Source organism: Hippocampus comes, unplaced genomic scaffold, assembly GCF_001891065.2.
Source record: "Hippocampus comes isolate QL1 unplaced genomic scaffold, H_comes_QL1_v1.1 scaffold270, whole genome shotgun sequence".
Taxonomy (NCBI): Eukaryota; Metazoa; Chordata; class Actinopteri; order Syngnathiformes; family Syngnathidae; genus Hippocampus; species Hippocampus comes.
Genome location: NW_017805631.1, coordinates 566477 through 589209, shown reverse-complemented (window position 1 = coordinate 589209; position 22733 = coordinate 566477). Strand labels below are relative to the sequence as shown.

General features: G+C 41.4%; 1 protein-coding gene across 2 annotated transcripts in view; it reads left to right on the top strand.

Annotated features, from left to right (window-relative positions):
* Window positions 1-19228, top strand: part of ccdc142 (coiled-coil domain containing 142) — a 25587-nt gene extending 6359 nt beyond the window's left edge. The window contains exons 6-18 of one of the 2 annotated variants that reach the window (XM_019881647.1): window positions 2112-2339; window positions 4498-5636; window positions 7398-7687; window positions 8892-8978; window positions 9146-9328; window positions 9716-9882; window positions 11402-11554; window positions 11925-12039; window positions 14016-14193; window positions 14282-14392; window positions 14662-14762; window positions 16835-17003; window positions 18859-19228. In XM_019881647.1, the coding sequence (XP_019737206.1) occupies window positions 2112-2339; window positions 4498-5636; window positions 7398-7687; window positions 8892-8978; window positions 9146-9328; window positions 9716-9882; window positions 11402-11554; window positions 11925-12039; window positions 14016-14193; window positions 14282-14392; window positions 14662-14762; window positions 16835-17003; window positions 18859-18967 (3030 nt within the window). In that variant the 3' untranslated portion in view covers window positions 18968-19228. Of the gene's footprint in view, window positions 1-2111; window positions 2340-4497; window positions 5637-7397; window positions 7688-8891; window positions 8979-9145; window positions 9329-9715; window positions 9883-11401; window positions 11555-11924; window positions 12040-14015; window positions 14194-14281; window positions 14393-14661; window positions 14763-16834; window positions 17004-18858 lie in introns of those variants that run through there. The other variant, XM_019881648.1, reaches the window with a different exon arrangement.
* The last annotated feature ends 3505 nt before the right edge of the window (window positions 19229-22733 follow it).

The following is a 22733-nucleotide window of genomic DNA, read 5'->3' as shown; positions in this document are numbered from 1 at the left end:
GTGTGTGTCTACACACACACACACACACACACACACATTTTTTTTTTTTTTTTCCGGAATTTTCAGAAAAGTCCACTTTCATCTCTGCAATATAGTGCGCATCTCAACAGGTTAGTATAGACCACAATGCATTGCGAGCTGGAAAACAACATGGCACAAGTGCGACTACTAAAGTGATATAGTAACTATACACCACGCAAATAAATAATTAATTGTATTATGTACAAATAAAGTATGTACAACACAGGAAATCAAATGCAGTTTAATCATAAACATTTTTTTATTCACAATAAATAGTCATGCACTGAACGCACTGGTGCGTCATGACAGGTACGAGGGTCACGTGATATGCGACGAGGCGCAAGTAGTTAGCCGGCTATCCGAATCGCCAAACACAATGAGGGAACTACAATACAATGCTACAAATAGTGCGGGGCTATATAGTGAATGAGGGTTAGGGGATAAGGGTGGAAATTTGGTCACAGCCAAAGATTACAGTATCTTAGCGAGTCACTGAGAGTAGTAGAAGAAAAAAAAATCTTTGTGTCTGCAGTACCTGATGACCAAGGTGGGCATACAAGAAGGAGCAGCCCAATGAATTAAACAGCATAAGTAAATCATGATGCACAGACTGTTAAATAGACCGTTAAATTCTTTACATTTCAGTTCTCAACCCATAAATGGCAATTCATTCCTTGGCATGTTTTGATTATTTAACATAGTGCTGGGCAAGTTACCGGTACTTCCAAAGTGCAAAAAAAAATTGCATTTTACTAGTTACTTAGATGTGGAAGTAATACGTTTCTTTACGATATTACCATCTGTGTAGAGCAGTGTTTCTCAAATAGTGGGGCGTGAGGCTCCGTCAAGGGGGGCGCGTTTGACCTCGGGGAACATGCTTTTTTATTTTTTTACTGTCTTAAAATAACAATGTGACTGCGGTGGCAGAGAGGTGGATCAAATTTGGTCCGGTATAAGCTCTTTAGTGGAGCTACGCCGGAGCAAATGTGCCCGTGTGAATGCTCGACTGGATTTATTTCGGACCTGTGTCGGACCAAACGTCATATTATATTTGATTAAAAAAAAAAAAGCACAAATTCTTTTATATATTTTTGTTTTGCTGGTTAAAGTTTTTTTTTTAAATATTGTGCTCCTGAGATAATGTTGGTGATTAGTTTGAATGCATTATTAGTTATTGATTTTATGTAATTTTATTTTTCAGTATCGTATGGTTTGACATGGTCAATCAAAAAATATTTATTGTTAAATTAAGGATTTAATGTTATTTTTGAATTTCAGATGCACTTTAAATCTTTTCTGTTCCAGTTACTAAAGCTATTCTTTGTTGTAAGTTGGTCCATATTTCTTTATTTTTTTTTTATTCTCTTATACGTTAATAAGGATACAGTGTTATGCAAAGGTACTTATAACAATTTTATAGACAAATGATACTATTTGTAGTTGTGCGGGGCGGGGGGCGCGAGATGTTTTCCTCTTCCTTGGGGGGGCATGACAGAAAATAATTGAGAACCACTGGTGTAGAGTAATACGTTACTGTAAGTTTAAGTTACTTTTTTATAGGGCAGTTTAATTGATTTCATTATGCTTTGGCCATTTTAAAAGGAAAGTGCAAAATTTGCAATCAGAGTTTGTAACTTGTAATTAACCCTGTCATTAATATTTATATAAATGAGACATTTTTTTAATATAAATATTGGAAATGTTATTTGATCCAATAAATATATAATCCCATACTGTACACGATGAATAAAATTATCTACATACTCAAATTAATTTACACACATGGGAAAGATACGTTTAATATGTTTTTCCTATGATCAATTACACAATGTTGTTTTTTTATGTATTAAGAATACTTGTTCATTGGTCCCCAACATAAAGCTGTTGGGGCTTCCCTTTCTTCGTGCTGAATTTAAAGCCTTTTCACTGAAATACAGCACATTCACAAATGCAGACATAAAACCAGTGAAATGAGCCTGGAATTATTCAGGTCAAGGGCTTTTTTGTTGTTGTTGTTTGTTTTGTTTTTTTTTTGGGGGGGGGGTTGGACTGGATCTAAATCTTTTTTTCCTCCTCTAATCCTGGTCAAGATCTGTGTCAAGGGCAAGACTGTGTCAGGTGATGGTCTTCTCTTCGTGCCTGCCTTGCCCTTCTTGAGTAAGCATTACCGAGCTCTGTGGAGGCTCTTGGAGCAGAGATCTCTGCTGCTTTTTATTCACGAGTACACCAGGAGGGCTCATTTAACTGCTGTGTACATCTCTAAACTGGGCCGCCTGCTTGAGGATCTCTTGAGGAAGTCACACATCTCATCTAACCCAGTATGTACAAAATGTGCAATGAGCATTATTACGGCAACATTATCATGTCACAGTTTTAGTTTGTCCATTCTTGGATGCAAACCAAAATATGAAATGAGTATTACTGGAACCACTGGATACACTTTTACCATAGTGTCATAAAAAAGGCAAAGCAGCTTTATTTATACAGCACATTTCATACACAAGGTCACTCGATGTGCTGCACAATTCAAGTACAACTTTAAAAAAAACATTTACAAACACAACAGACATTTAAAAGCAAAGAAATAAAAAGTATCTTACTTAAATTACTAAAAGTACATACAGTGGCGACATTTAAAAGCATTTCCAGTACAAATAAGAGTTAAAGCCATTTAACAGCATAGTAAGTCTGCACCTAATGATTATTTTAATAATTTATTTATCTGCATATTGATGGATGGATATTTAATTAATCGATGAATCGGATTAAAAAGTAAACAAACAAACAACTGAACAAAAACCAGACATTCTTTCAAATTGACAGTGCAGAAAATGAACAAACGGTTAAGCATAGCTTACGACAAGCACAGGACCCACAGGCAGACACAATGAACTCAGTACTGGTTTATTGTCAGGAAGAGGGACAGGTCAAGAAAGGAACCAAGGCAGCCATCCATCCATCCAACCATTTTTCGATCTGCTTTATGCTCACACGTGGAGAACATGCAAATTCCACACAGGAAGGCCGAAGCTGGAATTGAACCCGGTAGCTCTGCACTGTGAGATCAATGCGCTAACCACTCGATCACCGGGCCGACCAAGGCAGCCAAAGAAACCAAAACCAAGGCATACGGGAAGGCTGAGCGCAACAGCTCGGTAGCAGGGAAGGTAGCTGCCGAGCTGGCAATGAGTGGCTCTTCAGACTGGCCTTTTCTGCTGCAGAGGAGAGTGTGGCTGATGAGGTGAAGACTGGCAGTTGTTTAGGTGAAACAGGTACAATGATTGGGGAGATGTCCAGCCCACACTGAATTAAGATAAGAAAACCTTTATTAGTCTCGCAATGGAGAAATTCCCAATCCACAGCAGCAAAGTTATGAAAGGAAGAAGTAGAACAACAAAATATAGGAGCTGCTGGAAAGGCAACCACTCTCGCGGCGCCATCTTGAAGTCAAAATAACAAAAATAACACAACACAACACATAGGACACAGACAGTTGTACAATCTTCACCACTTTCCTGCATACACTTTGTTGTCTGAAGCAGTTATAGATGAAAGAGGAGAGGATCAAAGTGTCCTTTTACCAGTGGATCAGAGACGTCATGCTAAAAATGTGCACGTCTGCCACAAGCTAAGTTTTGAAAGCATTTTAAGGGAAAGGCAACCAAAAAAGCAACAGGAGGGAGGGGCTACACAGTCAAACACTGAGGACAGACACAGTGTATACTAACACAAACATAAATCAATTATGATTCGATGACAGATTTGGTCCATAGCATGTGATGAAAATAGGCAAGAATGTAAATACAATGTTGTATTTAGATTCAACACAAAGATAATCAGTCTATTTTCAAGGAGGATTACAGAGATCAGATAATATTGACAGTTAAGAAGATGAAATTATGAGGATTTGGACAAGTTTAAATTAAAAAAAAAAGGTATTTAAATTATAAAGCGAAAATCAAAAAGAATTGATTAATTGATGTAGCTGTAAAGGAATAAAAATTAGCTTACTAAAATTATTCAGTCAAATTGATTTTAAAACTCTTTCAAACGTATTCTTTTAACAACGTGTTACTTACATAGTTTGTAGGTGTACCACTTCACAATTCCACAGACTAATAAGATGCAGTACTTCTTTTAGTTATATAAGGAGGAAAATATTGGACACTGCCCAACGTCGGCTGGGACTGACCCCAGCATGCCTATGACCCTCGTGAGGATAAGCGGCTCGGATAATTGATGGATGGATGGAATAGATCTTTCGACATGAAGGATTGTAGCTCGAGAAGCAGAGTCATAAACCTGCTGTTGAAATAGCTCGCGTCTCACAGTATCAAGTGAAGACTGAACATAACTATTATAGATGCCTAGAATTAGTATAAAAGCAATCTTTATTATTTGATGAGATAGATTCTGATGTTAGATGTTGAAATTGTTATGTTTTCATTTTTACGGCAATTCCTCTGTCTTCTGCAGACCCCACACCTCTGCTCATCAGCCAAGGTTCAGCTTGTCTCCTTGTGCCGGGAGTTTCGCATTCATGTCAACCACTGGCCTTGTCTATATGCAAAAGTCCAGTCTGACCACTACCTCAGGCACGCTCTGGCCCAGCAGAAGAAGTTGCTGGACGAAATTAGACGGACTCTTGACTTGCTGAGCCTGCAAGTGCTGGTTTTAATGGGACGTTATGTGCAAGCTGTTCTGGATGCTATGGGGCAGTCTGATTTGGACCACGTACCAAGGGAAGTCATGACAGACATTTTAGCTTGTATAGACCTCTATAACACGGCCCTGGAGGAGCAGAGAGCACAACACAACACCACCCATCTGGGGACTCAAGTATTCCAGCAGATTTGTTGTACCCCACTGACAAACAGTCAGAGGCATCAACCTGCTGCTGTCTCAGTTAAAGACCTGCTGAGTATTTTGGCAGCGCATCATGCAAACACGGCAGCTAATCAGCTCCAATTGTGTACTGCTCAGCAATGCGTGTGTCAATCCCCCACCAAGCAGGACATTTCTGCCAGGTTGCTGTCCAGCTTCCCCCCAACGTTAACTTGGCAGCAGCTGCAGGATAAGTTCTCAAAGTCGCACTCCTCTATTCATACTTGCCACCTTTACACTCCCAAACTTCACTTGGAAAGTACTAACAATGAACATCATTCAGATTTAGAAGAGGTGACGTCCTCCCCAATAAAAGATTCAAATAGGAATAACTTACCTTTTCAGTGCCAAAAACGTGCCTCCAACACCGATCTGGTCCGGGCAGATCTAGAAGATGACAGCCCTGCAAGAAACTTTCAACATTTGCAGAAGTCAAGTCAACCCTCCACCTTCCAACATTTGACAACCAACCCCCTGCCAGACTTTTGCCAACAGGATCAGTCCAAAGTTGAGCTTCTATTTCATGTGCTTGTTTCCTCTTATGACATGCTAGCTCCACTGCGATCACATCCTTTGACACCCACTGTACAACTTTTTCCTCACAACGTAAAAATTGACATGCTACCACCAAATGGGAACGCTGATCCAAACCAAAGCAGCAGCGACTGTGCTATGGAGGGAACTCACCTGGGTGTTGTTGACACAACAGGCACGCTTGCAGCCAATCCCAGGTAATTGTTCCATCAGCCGTCTTCAGAGTATTTACTTGTTTTGAGATGAGAGAATCAGAATGACTTGCTTCGGGGCTTTTGATTTTGTGTGAGCACAAAACGGTGAAAAAGTTGTGCTTAGTGAAACACACCTCTTAAGAACACTGGCCAACAGCAAATTTTAATCGGAAATAGCTCTATGTGTCCCTACATTTACTGTATTAATGACGCTGATTTCAACAATGCCATAACTTTTTATGAGATTTTTGAGATACAGTATTAACATTTTTTGTTGTCATCTTTGTCCTCTCAAAGCTTACGAAATGCCAATTTTAACATGTTCTAATTTATAGCTGCCATTTGAGACAAAAATGCACCTGTTATTGAGCCTCACCCTTAATTCATAAATGCAACTAAATATATTACTATATTACATGTGATATTGTTGTTGTTGTTTTTGATACTATTGTTAGGATGAAAATCTGATGTGCAAGGGAAAACTGCAGTCATTGGCGGTTAATTTTAATTTTGCATCGTACGTCTAGTGCATGAAGACTCCATGTGTATATATTTCATTCATATGATTTCTCCGGATACTCCAGTTTCCTCCCACATAACCAAAACATGCGTGGCAGGTTCATGGAACACTCTAAATTGTCCCGAGGTGTGAGTGTGAGCGCGGATGCGAAGACAGCTGGGAGAGGCTCCACCACGCCCCGCGACCCTTGTGAGGATAAGAAGATCAGAAAATGGATGGATCGATGGACTTTCCTAAATTCTTGCTCAGTGTGGCACCTGTTGGCAGCTGCGTGGTATAACATTGATAAGTGAAAGCTTTGCCCATCAAATCAAGCTTCCGCTGATGTTCTTATTACGGTACTTGCAGTTTGCTGCACATGCCAAATGGTGACACACGATAATAGAAAAAAGACACAATTCACATCTGTCGTTCTCGAGATTTATATTGACATATCACCCAGCTCTAGATTAAACTGACCATTCGATTTTTTCCAAAAAGTGATTATGATTCGTTTTTTTCCAAAAAGTGATTATGATTCAGTTACTGGTTTGGTCTTTAGCATGTCAGAAAATAGGCAATGGTTTTGATCATTGCTTTCAATGTAAAAATAGATGTTTGCAAATGCCCTTTTTTTTTTGGATTAAACACAAAGACGACAGTCTGCTATCATGAAAGATGACAGATATGAGAAAACATTTACTTTGGAGAAGTTGAAATCTGAGGATTTGGACAATTGCAAGTAAACCAAAGGCTCTGAATGGGTAAATTCCCAAGTTCTGTGCTTGGCCAGCATCAATTGCTACAGTGCACTGAATTGCCTCGGGTGCGAGGACATGCCGAGTTGTCGTTATGTGACATGGTATGGCTCCTTCTTTTGGCTGGTTCCAAGTCAGCCCCGTCCATCACTCAGAAGCTCCGAAATTGCATTGGTCAATAGGCAGCATGTTGCAGTGATCTTGTTTCTGGCATTTCAAAAAATATTTATTGTTGTGGAAACAACCCACCCTGTACATCGCTCCCTAAGATGAGGAATTCCCTGGCAGTAGGTGCAACTCCAGAACTTTTCTGAAGTGTAAGTGAACATCATGTCTGCCAATTGGGAAATGTTTGCTTTCATGCTTGAAATGACTCTTTTCAATCATGACCACAGTGAGAATAAATGTAGATGACATAACATATTTTCCAATGTTTCTCCCACACCACATACAGTACTCTTGACATCTTGTGTGACAGCACTCTTTTGTTTTGGGGTTTTTTTTTAGCTCGGATTCTAGACATCGGGGTGTGGAGGAGGCTGGAGAAGATGTCAAAAAAACTGAGGATGAATGTGCTCGTCGACCTCGTTCCGTTCAGTGGTTGGACCTCGGGCAGTCAATGCTGTTTGATGATCTGTTTGGACAGTACCGTGCACTGCTGTGGGCTCACTGCAGCAAAGCACTGTGGCTGCAGATGCATGTGCCACATGGAGCAAGGAGTACGGGGAGCATCAATCTCCATGACAACCACAGGATCTTGCAAGTCCTTCAGCAAATGAGCCATGCCTCAAACACAGGTGAGAAGACAACTTCTGTGCAGCACATAGCATAGTCCACTGCAAGAAACATCCTAGAAAGTTTCACCTTATGTGATTGTTGACAGACCAGTTCACACTGACACGCTGTTGTGTGTCATTTTCAGTTATGCATACCGCTTGATTTTATCACACTTGATAGCAAGTGCAAGGGTCAAATGGATGCAAACTCAATCAAAGAAGACACTATTTGTTTTACCGGAGATGGCTTTTAGAGAGGGACCGATAAATTCTTAATTGATTTATTAACTGTTTCTATTGAGGTGTCAAGTGCTTCTTGTTGCTTTCAAGCTTAGCTTGTAGCAGACGTGTGCACATTTTCAGCATGACGTCTTTGATCCACTGGTGAAAGGGACACTTTGATTTGATTTGACTTTTTATTTGGTCTCCCATAGGAGAAACTTGTCTCGGAGGACAGGCCCCCCCATGCCGCTACATACATTGAACAATACATACAATATACAATACACAACAGACATTGGACAATAATACAATGCAGGACAATAAACAGGTATACTCTACATACATTGGACAATACGTTACAGGCATCTGCACACCCCACACTGCCCTCATGTCCTCCTGCTTGTCTGTCTGCTTTCCTCTAGTTGTTTGTTAATTACTAGGTTGATAGCCTGCGGTATGAATGAGTTTTTGTATCGGTTTAGTTTGCATAGAAGGGTCCTGTACCTCCTTCCTGAGTGTAGGAGCTCGAATTGGGAGTGCAGCACGTGAGAAGGATTGTCTAGAATGTTGTTGGCCTTTTGAATAACGGACTGCACATATATATCCTGGGGAGCAGGGGGCTCCTTTTTCATCTATAACTGCTTCAGACAACAAAGTGTATGCAGGAAAGTGGTCGAGATTGCACGATTGTCTCTGTCTAATGTGTTGTCTCGTGTTATTTTGTCATTTTATGTTAACTTTTCTTTTGATGGCGGCGCGGGCACCCGCAGCGGCTCCTCTTGTTGTATGTTGTCTTGAGAGGGAAGAAATTTCATCTGTGCTGTATGCAACATACAGCACAAATGACAATAAATACACATTTGACAATAAAGTTGTACTTGATACTTGATACTCCCATCACATATATTTTGTTAAATATTTATGCCTCACAACCCAAGACGAATTTTACATTCAGAAGCCGATTTCATTGTTGTGTCTAAATGCCATTTCTGTTTTTGTGCAGAGATACTTCCAAAGGAGTGCAAAGCCATGCTGGAGGAGTTCAATCTAAATATGTTAGTCAGTGCAGCACATGCTCTTTGGGACAATGGTTAGTGTCTCAAAAACAAACACATACAAAACCCCCGATTTTATGAGCAATCCAAACTGAAGTAATGTACCATATACTGTTGAGCATTTACATGTTTTATGCCATGTCATTAAATTAGAGCAAAGGTTGTCACTAAGTACTGTGAACCATTTATTGTCTTTTCTCAGTGGTGTGCAGAGGTTTGGGTGCAACTTTGAAAGACAAGTGTTTGGCAGCTGCAAACCAACACAGGGGGTTTTTTGCGCCTTCCTCCAATCCAGATGACACTGTGATGATGTCGTTGACTGCAGAGTACTTCCTCCAGCTCACTCAGCCTCTACTGTCCTCGCTCTCTTACTGCAACGCATCAGGTAAACTTGCTGTGGTTCATGCCAGTCTGTCAGCCTGTCACTGTTCTGAAAATGTACCTTTTATTGGCTGCTTTCCTGTATTTCATTGAAATTAGTTAGTACAATTTATTTGATCTTTGCCTGGGAACACTTGAAATGTTTGAACCAAAGAAGCAACTTCAACGGAACAAACAGATGTACTAGATCCGTTTTTGAATAATACCAACAAACAAAAGGGATTATCATGTTGAATACAATTTAGGTTAAAAAAAAAGCATCACAATTATGTAATCGCCATAAGTGATACATTTGCACTTCTGACCACCAAGACATTTGATGTTATTTGTCTCACCCCGATTTATTCAAGTCAATCCCATCACAGTTTTTTTGTCCCTCTTTCTATTTCAGGTTCTTTGAGGTTCTCGCCAACACGGCTCGCTTTCCACCGATGGACTGTTAGCTTGACGTTAGCCACGGTGCAAATGTCCACAGTGTGGGTCATGTCAAAGGCATACCAGTTCCTCTCCTCGTGGAGCCTCAACAAATTCTTACTCATCACGCAAGGAGACCTGGAAGTAAGCTATGAAACAGAAAACGATCAATATGCAATACATGAATGAAAAGCCCTGTCTGTCAAAAGAGTTAATTTGGGCCGTGGTCACTGATGTTTGATGGGAAGGTCAGGCTGTGACTACATTTTTCATCATCCAAAAAAAAGTGTTTGATGTGTTGGAACAAAAATTACACATTGTCATTTTCCAAAAGGCCTTGTTGTAATGACAGCTATAAGACGAGGTGTCAAACTCATTTTCATCACAAGCCCTATTATAATTATGGCTTTCCTCATGGGGGGCAGAAAATGTCACACATATATAATCATCACACCTCTTATACACATGATTGCCCCTGCAGTTTATTGTCATTACAGTATACTGTATATATTTTTAACAACTTGAGTTTTCTAATCAGAAGTGATAGAAGAAAGACTTGTTTTTCTTGTGTTTCAAAAAAAAATGCTGGTAATATCTGCAAAAGGTAAGAAATTAAATGTCACGGGGCTTTATTCAATAACAATGCATCTGCACCAATGGGTTCTTCAATCATACGTATGCACAGTCACACAGATCTGTGATTCATCATAATGACCACATGTGAGTATGTGTGCACTCTGCCAACAAATGTTGAACCTTCTCAAAGCACGCATACCCGCAAAAAAATTATGGATCAGCTTTTGGGGAAAAAAACAACACATCTTTCACCTAAGCTGCACAACGTATTGCAACTAGTTTCTATAAAATAATAACATAATAACAATTTGAATGAAAATAACTTCAAACAGCAATTTGTGAATGACTTGACCAGATTCCTAAATAACCGGGAAGGATACTTCGCATCACTTTTGCCTCGATGCCGTTCAAGTGTGTGGACGTGCTGCTTGTGTGTGTGTGTCCGCGGTTCTCACTCAACGAGCGGAAAAGCCATCCAACCGCTTGCATTTCCTGGTCACACATGGTCGCTGGGGTTGCTTAATTGTGACATAACTCTGACTAGCATGGCTTACTTGGATACTGTTGTTATTTCTACGCTAATATCATTTTACTGACCACAAAATAGCAAATGCTTTTTTGCTGTGCCACATTCATTTCTTACTATTTAATTTAACAATTTCTGCCATGTTTATTCAACCCCGGGACTTTTGTTGCGCAGGTTTTGTGTGCAGCACTCCCTAGCTTCGATGTTCAGCAAGCTTTGCGATATATATGATCCTTTTGAAAATGGGATGAAGATGAAGAAAGTTTGAAGATTTTGGGATGCTCTCTTGTGACCTTTGCGTATTGGCTGAGATGCCATTAAATGGATGCCCGGAAGAGGGAAATAGGGTGAAGTTTATGCAAATTGGAGCTCAGCGTTATTTGCAATGAATTCTGTTTCATTAACACCGACAATGGTGCGAAGAAAACGGTCCCGTAGGCACACGTCATGAATCCTACTGTGATTTTGCATATACTCTCAACTTGCATGAATTAGTAAATGAGGCTCAATAATATGTCAGTGGTTCCCGAGAAGAAGAAGTCAATTCTGTATTCTCTCCAGGTGCTGAAAGAGTCGTTGGACAATTTGGTGCAACAGACGAAATCGTTGATGATAAACTCCGACAGTAATTGTCTTTCCACTCTTCATACGCATAATCAACGTGTACTGAAGCAGCAACTCCAAATGGTTGAAGTGGCTTTCTCCCAGCTGCAGGTGACACGCTTTATCCTCTGTAGGTTTTTTTCCCCCTCAGAACGTGGACTGAAACGCATCCTGAACAAACACAAAACATATAATAATAATAATACATTTTATTTATAAGCGCGTTTTTGTAGCATCAATAGCTGTAAAAGGACAGACGTTATGGGGCTTGGCAAAAGATTAACATCGAAAGGGAAATATTTTTTGCAAGACACTAGGTGCATCGACAATAGCAGAGATACTTTAGATGTGTTCAATTGCTTCCTTTTAAAATCAGTCATCCTCAGTGTGGCGAGAAGTACCGGTAATCCACGGACTGTAGGTGCTGATATCTGTTTTTTTTTTTTGTTTTGTTTTGTTTTGTTTGTTTTTTTTATGTCAGGCTTTTTCTTCTCTGGTACTAAAAACCTTTTCTAATGACTGCAAAAGGATGTCTGCCGATCTCTTTGAGCGGTACATGCCCTCTGGTGGACACTGGAGACTCAACCCAAGGCCAGGTACAGTACTGTACTTTAATCAGAGATGCAAAACCTGGGTCCAGAAAGTAAAATTCACGCCAGAGTTTGGTTTTATCCACAGGTGCTTCAACTCAACTGGCAGGTAGATCTCCCGGGGATCAGAAGCCCTTCTGGCTAAAGCCAAACTGTGGCAGGGTTTTTACTTTCTCTACCGGGATTTCACACACTGACTTTAATATGACTGCAAATCCATGCAAAAAGCCTCTTGGCAGAGAAACATGTACGTACTGTAATGTGTTTTCAAGGATTTGACAGGTTATACACATTGTATCCTTTCATCCAATTTAGCCCATACAATGTAGAAAATGAAAAGTAAAATGGCAATGAATTTACAGGATACACTGGCACTTAGGTGTGCTGAAAGTAAAACTGCATCATTTGTTTTGATTACATTTTATGATCTCCTTGACAAGTATTTTGTGGCATCACGTCTCAGACTTAGTTCTTTGGTTTTGCTTTTTTTTTTTTGACATTCCCCCCGAAATAGTTGACATATTCCTCAACAGCATCCATGTATATTAAAGGCCAAGTGTGAATATGAGAAAATCTCAAATGAAATATTTTTATGTCACAAGTAAAGTAATTCAACAAAATATATCAAATAAAACATGAAAAGATCATTTCTATTTTGCAAAATCTGTTTTTCCAAAGTAGCGGCCCGGTGGGCCAGTGCTTAGCGTGTCGACTTCACAGTGCGGAGTTCATGGGTTCGATCCCGGCTCCGGTGTGGAGTTTGCATGTTCTCCCCGGGCCTGCGTGGTTTTTCTCCGGGTACTCCGGTTTCCTCCCACATTCCAATGCATGGCAGACTGATTGAACACTCTAAATTGTCCCTAGGTGTCAGTGTGAGCGCGTATGTTTATTCGTGTATGTGTGCCCTGCGATTGCCTGGCAACCGGTTCAGGGTGCACCCCGCCTACTGCCCGAAGACGGCTGGGATAGCCTCCAGCACCCCGCGTGACCCTTGTAAGGATAAAGCGGGTCGGAAAATGAATGAATGAATCAAAGTGAGATCCTGGCGAGCGAGAAACCCAGAAGTGTGACGTCATTTCAAGGACAACAGTAGCAGGGCTCATGATGGAAAGTGCACAAAGCCAGTCAGAAATTGATTCGTTCCATTTACGTGCACTTTTCTTTTCTTTTGGCCACACACTACCGAGGCATTTCACCGAGTAACTCAGAAGTTAACGGGACAACCAATAATGCAGTACAATGGCTTACTGGCCACTCGGCATTCTTTGAATGACGTCACTCGTCGGAGATTTACGTACAAAAGCATTTTCGTTATTAAGCGCCTTGCTGTGTGTCTAACTATGAACCTGGGTGGGTTGTGTTTAAAAAAACAAACAAACAACTAACGAAAATATGCTTGAAATAGTTTTAACCCTAAGTATTACTCAAAAGATGGTTGGCCACGTTTACATCACACATGACCTTAAAATGAAAACCTTTACTGTTATACAGCGTATTTTCCTCCATTTAAAGTTTTCATTTATTGGAAGGGATGCACCAAGTGCAATTGTGTTCCCATTTGCTTGAGCTTTCCCGGCTCCTACGGGGTTGATACTCTTTACAATAAAATGTGAAAGAGGATGGGTGTTGTGCGATTGTGTCATGATTCTGAGCAGATGAGGTCTTGGTATCGTTCTCAAGACCACTTCAGGAGCTGTAGTTTCCAGTCATTCCATATGACGTGATCCAGACTGGCGAGCGTATTTCATTTCCTACAAGTAATCCACACAACACGAACAACTGCTGGTGATTCCCTGAAGAGCGAACTTTAATTGGGAGAAGGCACCGGTTGCAGCATGACAACATCCACAGTTGCTCCAAATAAAGACTGACTACCTATTCAAATGACCGCTCTGATATTGCGCCTGATCAGTATCATGGCATTGTCTTCAGCGATGATGGGTGGCATGTGAATTTAAGTGACACTTTCTTTTGGTCAACAGGCTTTCCTACCAGCCCCAGTGAGTATGCATCACGGGCTGCTCAGAATGTGATTGGTCAGGTTTTGGATGGTGTGGCATTACTATCTGATAAAGTCCGCATCCAGGCTCTTAGTTTAACCATGACAGCTTTCATGGAGGCATGGATGGAACATATCCTGAAGCAACGAATCAAATTCAGGTATATTCCTCCGAAAATCAAGTTACTAACTAATATAATGCCGTGTTTAAATGGCTTTCATCTGTTGTGTCTCCTGCCTCCTCGTCAGTGTGCAAGGAGCACTCCAACTAAAGCAGGACTTTGATTCCATCAGAGAATTGATCTGCTCTGACCAATATGGCCTGCCAGAGGAACTCCTCCAGCAACTACTCAGCCTTAGGTAACACCTTGCCCTGGTGCGGCTTACCTTTCTTTCAACATCTCGTGTGCCATGCTTTAATTTAAGTTTGCCCGATATTCTCGGTCTTAATTGAAATGCTTAGGTTTGCCTGAGCTAGTAATGTCTAAGGCCTATTGTTCATCTGTACAAACCATTTTCTAACCGTAAGAAGCATCACAAATATCACAAATATAGTGAGAAGAGATACTGCTTTCGTCTCTGAAAAAGTTTTGATAAGCATGGTGGTTATTTTCCTTGTCTTTCTCCAGAGTATTTCAACAGGTGGACTCTGCAGTCTTATGCCTGCTTCAGCAGCCACAGGTCAGACCGTATCTGCAGAGCAGAGCCTGGGAGTCTTTCATACGCTGCTGTGAGTCGTGTACTGTCAAGTCTATTGATGAGGAAATTACATCAAACGTGCAAGTGTACACTCGTACACGTACTTGGCGGGGCATCTCACAACCCAGAGGTTGCAGGTTCAATCCTCAGTGTCCAAAGTATTCTTGAGCAAGTGAAGTGACAGGTGCCCCTTATTATGGTGTGTCAGCAGGTGAAGATGCAGATTGATCGACAGTGCTTTGAACACAGGTAGCTGAATAAGCGCTATACAAGTGAAAGCGCTGATTCAGAATCACACCTTTTTGTCATAGTTATCTTTGGCCACCTCTTGACATTTCAGAACAAATCGCACAGATTAATTTTGGGTTGGATGGAGGTTTTTGGCAAAGGCACAATGGTGTAGGGACATACCTTGTTATTGTGTCACGTAAAAGGCAATCATCATGGTTAGGGTTAAGGCTCTTCTATGGTGTCCGCATCGCGCAACCGCAGACCGCGCTGAATCAACGCGGACACTTTGATACTCCACCCAAGGTTCACATCAGCATCTGGATTGGTCCTTGTGATTGCGAAAAAGGAACAGAGCTCTTGTGTTTGTTGTAATGTTTGGGATCGATAGTTCACGCCAGGCGTGCTGATCCATCTGGTTGTCTTCATCTTCTTTAAATGTGAATTAGAACGATTGGGATACGAGCTAATCTCACACAAGTGTGAGGCAACGTTGCTGTCCGTTGTTCTGCACTATGATGATTGCCACACTTGCATGCATTCAGTCCGTGCGAGCACCCAATAACTTGTCCCACCGAATCAGCGGCGCAGGCCAACGTGCACCGGTGTGGGTACTATTTAAGTCAGATGGACCAACACGCACCCTCCAGACACGTTGATGCGGAGAGCATGAATAGGCTCTTCGGACATGGTGTTTGTAATTTTCAGAGTACCGTATTTTACGCACTGTAGGGCGCACCAAAAGTTTTCCATTTTCTTAAAAGCTCACCGAGCGCCTTAAAATCCGGTGCCCCTTTTGTATGGTCATTACGGTAATATGTCGACCCCAAGATGGCTCCTTGCTGGAGACATGCTTACAATGTTATAACTTGCTGTTGGTTCAGTGAACTGTGTCGCTGCTTTATTAAATAAGTTTGTTGCAGCTCCGGAAAAAGGAGAGCTGTGGTGTTGTTTTTTTTAAAACGCACACTTTATTAATGGTTTTCACAGTTTCAACAAATACAGGTACGTCTTCGTCTGTCTCCATGCCTTCTCTTCTTCCGTTCGACTCGAGAGACGTTCATGACTGCCTCGGAAAAAACGTAAATTAACTATTCCTTCAAAGAAACTACGAAAATTTAAAATAATGAATCAAAACAGAAAATCAAGTGAGGAAATCACAAAATAAATTCTATAGCCCCACTACAGAATTTATTTTGTGATTTCCTCGTTTGTGAATACAGTACACAACAAAGGAATAAATAAACACTTCTGAGACAGTCCAGTCTCCTCCAATTTAGCTCAACTGTATTTATAGAGCACTTTCAAACTTTGCTGCATACAAAGTGCTGTACATGGAGCAACTAACATATATATATATATACAATAATAAAGAAACAATCAGTAACATGATGGTAGTAGGCACCAAACAGTCAAACTAAGATGAAATTTACTGACATCTGATCGTTCTGTTGCATCTACGGGGCTATAGAATTTATTTTGTAATTTTCTGTTTTAATGCATTACTGTATTTTTAATTTTCGTAGTTTCATTGAAGTAATCGTTAATTTACGTTTTTTGGAGGCGGCCATGAATGCCTCTCGAGTCAAACGGAAGAAGAGAAGGCACGGAGACGGACAAAAACGTACCTGTAGCTCTATCTCGTGGATGCATTGTAGATTGTGCCTCATAGTCCAGTGCGTGCAGTATATGAAAAAAATTAAAATACAGGCCATTATTTGAAGGTGCGCCTCATAATCCAGTGCGCCTTTTAGTCCGGAAAATACGGTATTTCACAATATAAATCCTGTACAATGACCTGATATTTAAAATAGTTTCAATCATATCTGTCCCGACTGACATGAATGGAATGAACTTGTTTGTGTCGATTTCCAGGTCCCACTAAGAGCACTCGAAACAGCTTGAGTGCAGAGGTGGGGACCAGCATAACCAACCTGAGGGGTATGGAAGGAGACGACGTGACTCAGTCTAATCCTTCCGTTCGAAGCACTGACATTCCTTCAGTCGACCCCTTTATCCCGGGAGAGCCCTACCTTGCGCCAAGGTACTCCGTGAACTATTTTAACTTTTCGACTCTTTTATATGTTCGTAAAATACGTGGATAAGTCAAAAAATATTCGCACCTTATGCAACACCGTGCGCTTGTGTTTAAGTTCGGTGCAATTATCCCTGCAGACAGGAACTTGTGTGTCATGTGATTGCGATTGGTATATTTGTTTAATCGATTTGTTACACGTGTTTGTTTCAGTCGATAAAAATAGCCGCTCCACGAGCAAAATGCACCAGTGAAGAACAGCGCACAGCGATCACATTTTTTTGGTCAAAAGGTGTGTCTAGGGCTGAAATTCACCGGATGTTCTTAACCCAATATGGAAACAGCGCACTGTCAAAAAGAAGTGTGTACGTGTGTATTGAAAAGTGAAAAAGTGGCCGGACAAGCGTGGACAAGGCAGAAGGAGCATCACCCTCAACCACTAATGAAAACAATGAGCAAGCTTTTAAACGTTTAAATGGCCACTTATAAACTTTTCAGTCCACACTTCTTTTCAATAATGCGATGTTTCATTTAGAACCTCTGGGAATTTCGACCCCAGACACACCTTCTGACCATAAAAATTGAATTCTAACACAATAAAGCTATTTTTCAACGTGGAGGTAGCAGTTACATGTACTGTATGTACTGTGTATATGTGGTACAATGTTCACATTAGCATATACAGACACATTTTATGAAATAAGCAGATAAAAGAGTCACAGCGAACCGTGGCATATTCGCGATTTGGCATGAGCGAATATATTCATTTTTGGGGGTGGAAGTTATGCAATAGATTTTGCTGCAAAACACATCTGCTTACTGATTTTCTACTCAGATCAAATCGAAGTCTAATATGAAAATATTGCTTTAACGCCATATGGCGGTATTTGGTGCCAAGCAACTATGTTGAAGTGAAGTGGAAAGCTTTTTTGAAAAATAAGCCTACAGCCTAGTCTAATAGGGAATAGTGTTTTGCCACAATCTTGTGGTCTCAGAAATAAATGTCAAACATTTTGGGGTGGGTGTCAATAACTTGTTGATTTTTGCTGTTCTCGGCATGGTTTGGTACCTATCCCCGTCAAATAGTCACGATCAATTTCCTTTCACTTTCTATTTACTTTTATTCCTTTTAAGAAAGAATATGGAAACAGCACACAGTCACATACAATAAGGTTCATAATTTGCATAACAATGGATCAAGCTGGGCGGTACGGTGGTCGACTGGTGAGCATGTCCTTTCTCACAGTGCAGCGTTGCCGGGTTCGATTGCAGGGCTTCTTGTGTGGCGTTTGCGTGTTCTCCCGTGCCTCCATAGGTTTTCTCTGACTACTTGGGTTTCCTCACATATTCCAGAAAAAAAACATGCATGGCAGGTTCATGGAACACTCTAAATCAGGGGTGTCCAAACTCGGTCCTCTAGAGCCACTGTCCTGCCTGTTTTCCAGCTCTCCCTGGAGCAACGCAACTGATTCAAATATCAGGAGCGTTCCAATGTTGCTTCAGTGATGGCTGATGAGCTGATCATATGAATCAGGTGTGTTGCAGCCGGTAGAGAAGGAAAACAGGCAAGACAGTTGCCCTCCAGGCCCAGAGCTGGACATGCCTGCTCTAAATTATCCCTTGGTGTGATTATGAGGGCGAATGGTTGTTTGTCTATCTGTGTGCCCTGCGATTGGCCTTGTAACCGGTTCAGGGTGTCCCCCGCCTACTGCTCAAAACTCAACTGGGATAGGCTATAGCACGCCCGCGACCCTCCTGAGGATAGGCAGATCAGAAAATGGATGGATGGATGGATGGATGGATCAAGCTGCCAGTGTTTTGAGCATCTAAAATAAATCTTGTGCCTTCTCGTTTGTGCTTCCAGTATAGCTCTGGGTGCTTCTCAACAAGACTGGTTGGACTTGAGGATCCATACCAGTTCTCACCGCTGGCGGTTGCCCGGACTGCAGTGTCTTTCCAAATCTGAACCCTGATCAGCAAACACTGAACTCAATCTCTTTTTTTCACAGAGATCCACCCGATTTAATGGAACACTATTTTACATGTAATAAAAATGTTTTGAAAGTTATTTTGAAATAATGTGATAAATCATACAGTCATCAAAAAATATGTTGGGTAAGGGTTTGGCTGAACCATAAACAAACATTTCACACTAGTTGCTGTGTTGTGAAATCCATGGCAAAGGTGGGAACCTTAGCAATAGGTCACCTGCACTTTTCATCACCTCTGCATTGTATTTTTTTCACTCAGCAACTTGAGTTCATCGTATAGCGTTTCCGAGGACAGCGGGGTCCGTTTCATAAAGACAGTTCATTAAACTCTGTCTAATGCTGAACTCTAAGTTGATATACTCTGCAGTAGGAAACCTTGAGTTTCTGGTTCCAGAACAGCGGATTTGAATCAGTTTAATCAACTTAGAGTATCTTCACCAGGAGGTAGGTGCGTGCACTACAACTATGGAGTAAAGACAGCATTCAAGGATCTCCGATTCGACGAGTCAGCACGGCAATGGGAGGGCTGCATTTCATCCCACTCGAGCTGAAAATATTAATGCACTCATACAGTGTGTTTGAACACATTACCAGAAAGAAGTGGAACAGCGTTGCAACTGACCAAGAGAGAGTGACGCCGTGGGAAAACATTGCTGCCCGGATCAATGCATAACTTTCAACAGAACAGACAAACCTGGTCCTGACCAGGTTAGATTCAGAGAGTCTGTTACTGCGGTAACTGACTGAGAGCTGAAGTTACCTCATTTCTGAAGCAGGCTAGAGTTACCCCTCTTTCTCTGGTTTCAGTTATCTGCCTTATTCAAAGGCAAAACTCATAGTTCCCCTCATCTTTGGGTAAAACGACTCTTGAGTTATCTCTAAACCTGCTTTGTCAAACAGACCACTGGTGTGTCGAAGGTAAATGCGTCATCACCGTTCGTGATGCGCACCCTAGCAGGGTGCAGCATGTAGAACGTGATGTTCTTCTGGTACAGGGCTTGCTTAACATCATTGCAAAACTGATCTCTTTTTTTGGGGGGGCGAGCATCACGCTGACATCCTGATAGAACTGTAAAGTGGCGTCCTGGTACGAGGACAAAAATCTGTACCCATTGCTTTCATCAGAATCTCTGAGACGAACTTGAGATGTCCTTTCTGTCTTCGCTACCTTTAGGAATGTTCACTATGCGGAGGTTGTTCTCTTCTTGACCAGTTCTCCAGGTCGTCGAAAAAAGCTGCTAGTTCTGTTTTTGGAGTGTGTCAACCTTGGACTTGGCTGAAGTTAGCCGCTCACATTTTTCACCAGCGACAGACCGCACGGAATTAAGAAGGCTCTGAAATAAGTTAACCGTCATGAGTATAGCAAAGCTTGCAATCATTTGGTGTCTTCTTGGATCAGTAAGGCAACTCTTCTTTTATTTAGGTCCGATACCATACCATACCATTTTCTACCGCTTATCCGGGATCGGTCACAGAGGCAGGGAATCCCACAGTTTCCCTCTCCCCAGACACATTTTCCAACTCTTACGGAGGGATTGCAAGGCATTCCCAGGCCAGCCGGGAGAGATAGTCTCTCCAGTGTGTCCGGGGTCGTCATCGGGGCCTCCTGCCAGTGGGACTTGCATGCAACACTTCACCAGGGAGGCATCCTAATCAAATGCCCGAGCCACCTCATCTGGCTCTTCTGAATGTTGAGAAATAGCAGTTCGAATCTGAGTCCAAATTATTTGTAGATTTTAAAGAGTGTGATGCTATAGGTTATGCGTTAGATTTGGACCATTTCAACCGCCATCTGCTGGAACATGACAGTTTCGATTAATTAATTTTGCTTGATGTGTGCAGTGGAGGGGCGTGTGCAACATGATGACACAGGTAGGACATTTTTGTGGTCATTTGCTCAGCTCAACACTGCTAGCAAAACACAAATGAATGAGCTGAATAAATGGACTGTTTTGCTCACATGATGAGTGAAGTGATCTTGGGCAGTGTAACACTCAAATCAATTATCGGATAATTTTGAAATGTGGAAACGTTTCTCGATTCAAAAAGTGACAGTGATGAGAAAATGTATTTCTGTCGAGCTGATCGCATATTGTGTCTCTCATTAGTTTAGCTATTTGGTAGCTTGCTTAGCATACAGTCGGCTTCAAGATACAGTAAAACAAAATAAATACCTGAATGTTCAAGCAATTTATAATTTTAGGCAAAATTTCTCATCGATGTGGATCTTCTTATGTCTGAAAATTCTGACAAATAAATGGAGGTGCTTTCCAAATGTGTTTTTTTTTTTTTTTTTTTTTACATCAATGTTCAAGCCAGTCCAGTGGTTAGCTCGACCTCACAGTACAGAGGTCGTGGGTTCGATCCCGGCTCCGGCCTTCCTATGTGGAGTTTGCATGTTCTAACCATGCCTGCGTGGGTTTTCTCCGGGTACTCTGGTTTCCTCCCACATTCCAAAAACATGCATGGCAGGCTGATTGAACACTCTAAATTTTGCAATTAAATATCATGTTTTATTCACGTTCATTTCTTTTGTCGTCCAAAGGTGACAAGAAAGTTTTCTATTGCAAAGATTGTGAAATAATGTAACTTTTGTTTTATTTTATTTATTTTATCTTTTTCCCAAGGGAACACTTTTTTGCGGCCCGGTGGTCCAGTGGATGAACACTAAAATTTAGAGTGTTCAATCAGCCTGCCATACATGTTTTTGGAATGTAGGAGGGAACTGGAGTACCGGGAGAAAACCCACGCAGGCCCGGAGAGAACATGCAAACTCCACACAGGGAGGCCGGAGCTGGAATTGAACCCCGTACCTCTGCACTGTGAGGTCAACGTGCTAACCACTGGCTCACCGGGCCGCAAAAAAAGCGTTCCCTTGGGGAAAAAAAATTATAATAAAATAAAAGTGACGTTAGTTCGCAATCCTTGCGAGGGAAAACTTTCTTGTCACCTTTGGATGACAAAAGAAATGAACGTGAATAAGACATGATATTTAGTTGCGAACCCATTAATTGAAACAACTGCTGCATATGTCATCTCCCATGTTACGAAAATTTCACAGTTATCTCAAATACAGTAGAGTGCTGGAACATAATTCGCTTGAGCTAATATTTTGCACCAATAGATGCTTGTGGAGGCTCTCAGTCGTACAGGAAAGTTCCATCGTAGAAAGGGTTCCGTCAGTCGTCATCTGTACCTGTGGGTAAAAAACAAAAAACAAAAAGATAAACTAATTGACCAGCAACTTTATTTCAAACTTTATCCAGGCAAGGCCACCCCGCTAATCTACGGTCTACCAAAAATCCACAAAGAAAACGTCCCGCTACGACCCATAGTCAGCAGTATAGACTCGGTTACTTATAATGTAGCTAAACACTTAACCTCAATATTGTCGCCTCTTGTGGGCCTGAGCAAACACAATGTTGAAAACACAGGTGAATTTGTCAACAAAATTAGAGACCTAAAAGTAGAGAATGACGAAACAATCGTTTCTTTCGACGTCACAGCCCTGTTCACCTCGGTGCCCACAGCCAGGGCTGTAGAGGCTGTTAGAAGAAAACTTTTAGATGACAAAACGCTAGCTGAAAGAACTAAACTTTTGCCGGAACACATTTGTGAACTGTTAGAAATATGCCTCAACACAACTTACTTCAAATTCAGGGACACGTTTTACCACCAGGTTTTTGGATGTGCCATGGGATCCCCTGTGTCTCCCATTGTGGCCAACTTGTACATGGAAGAATTTGAA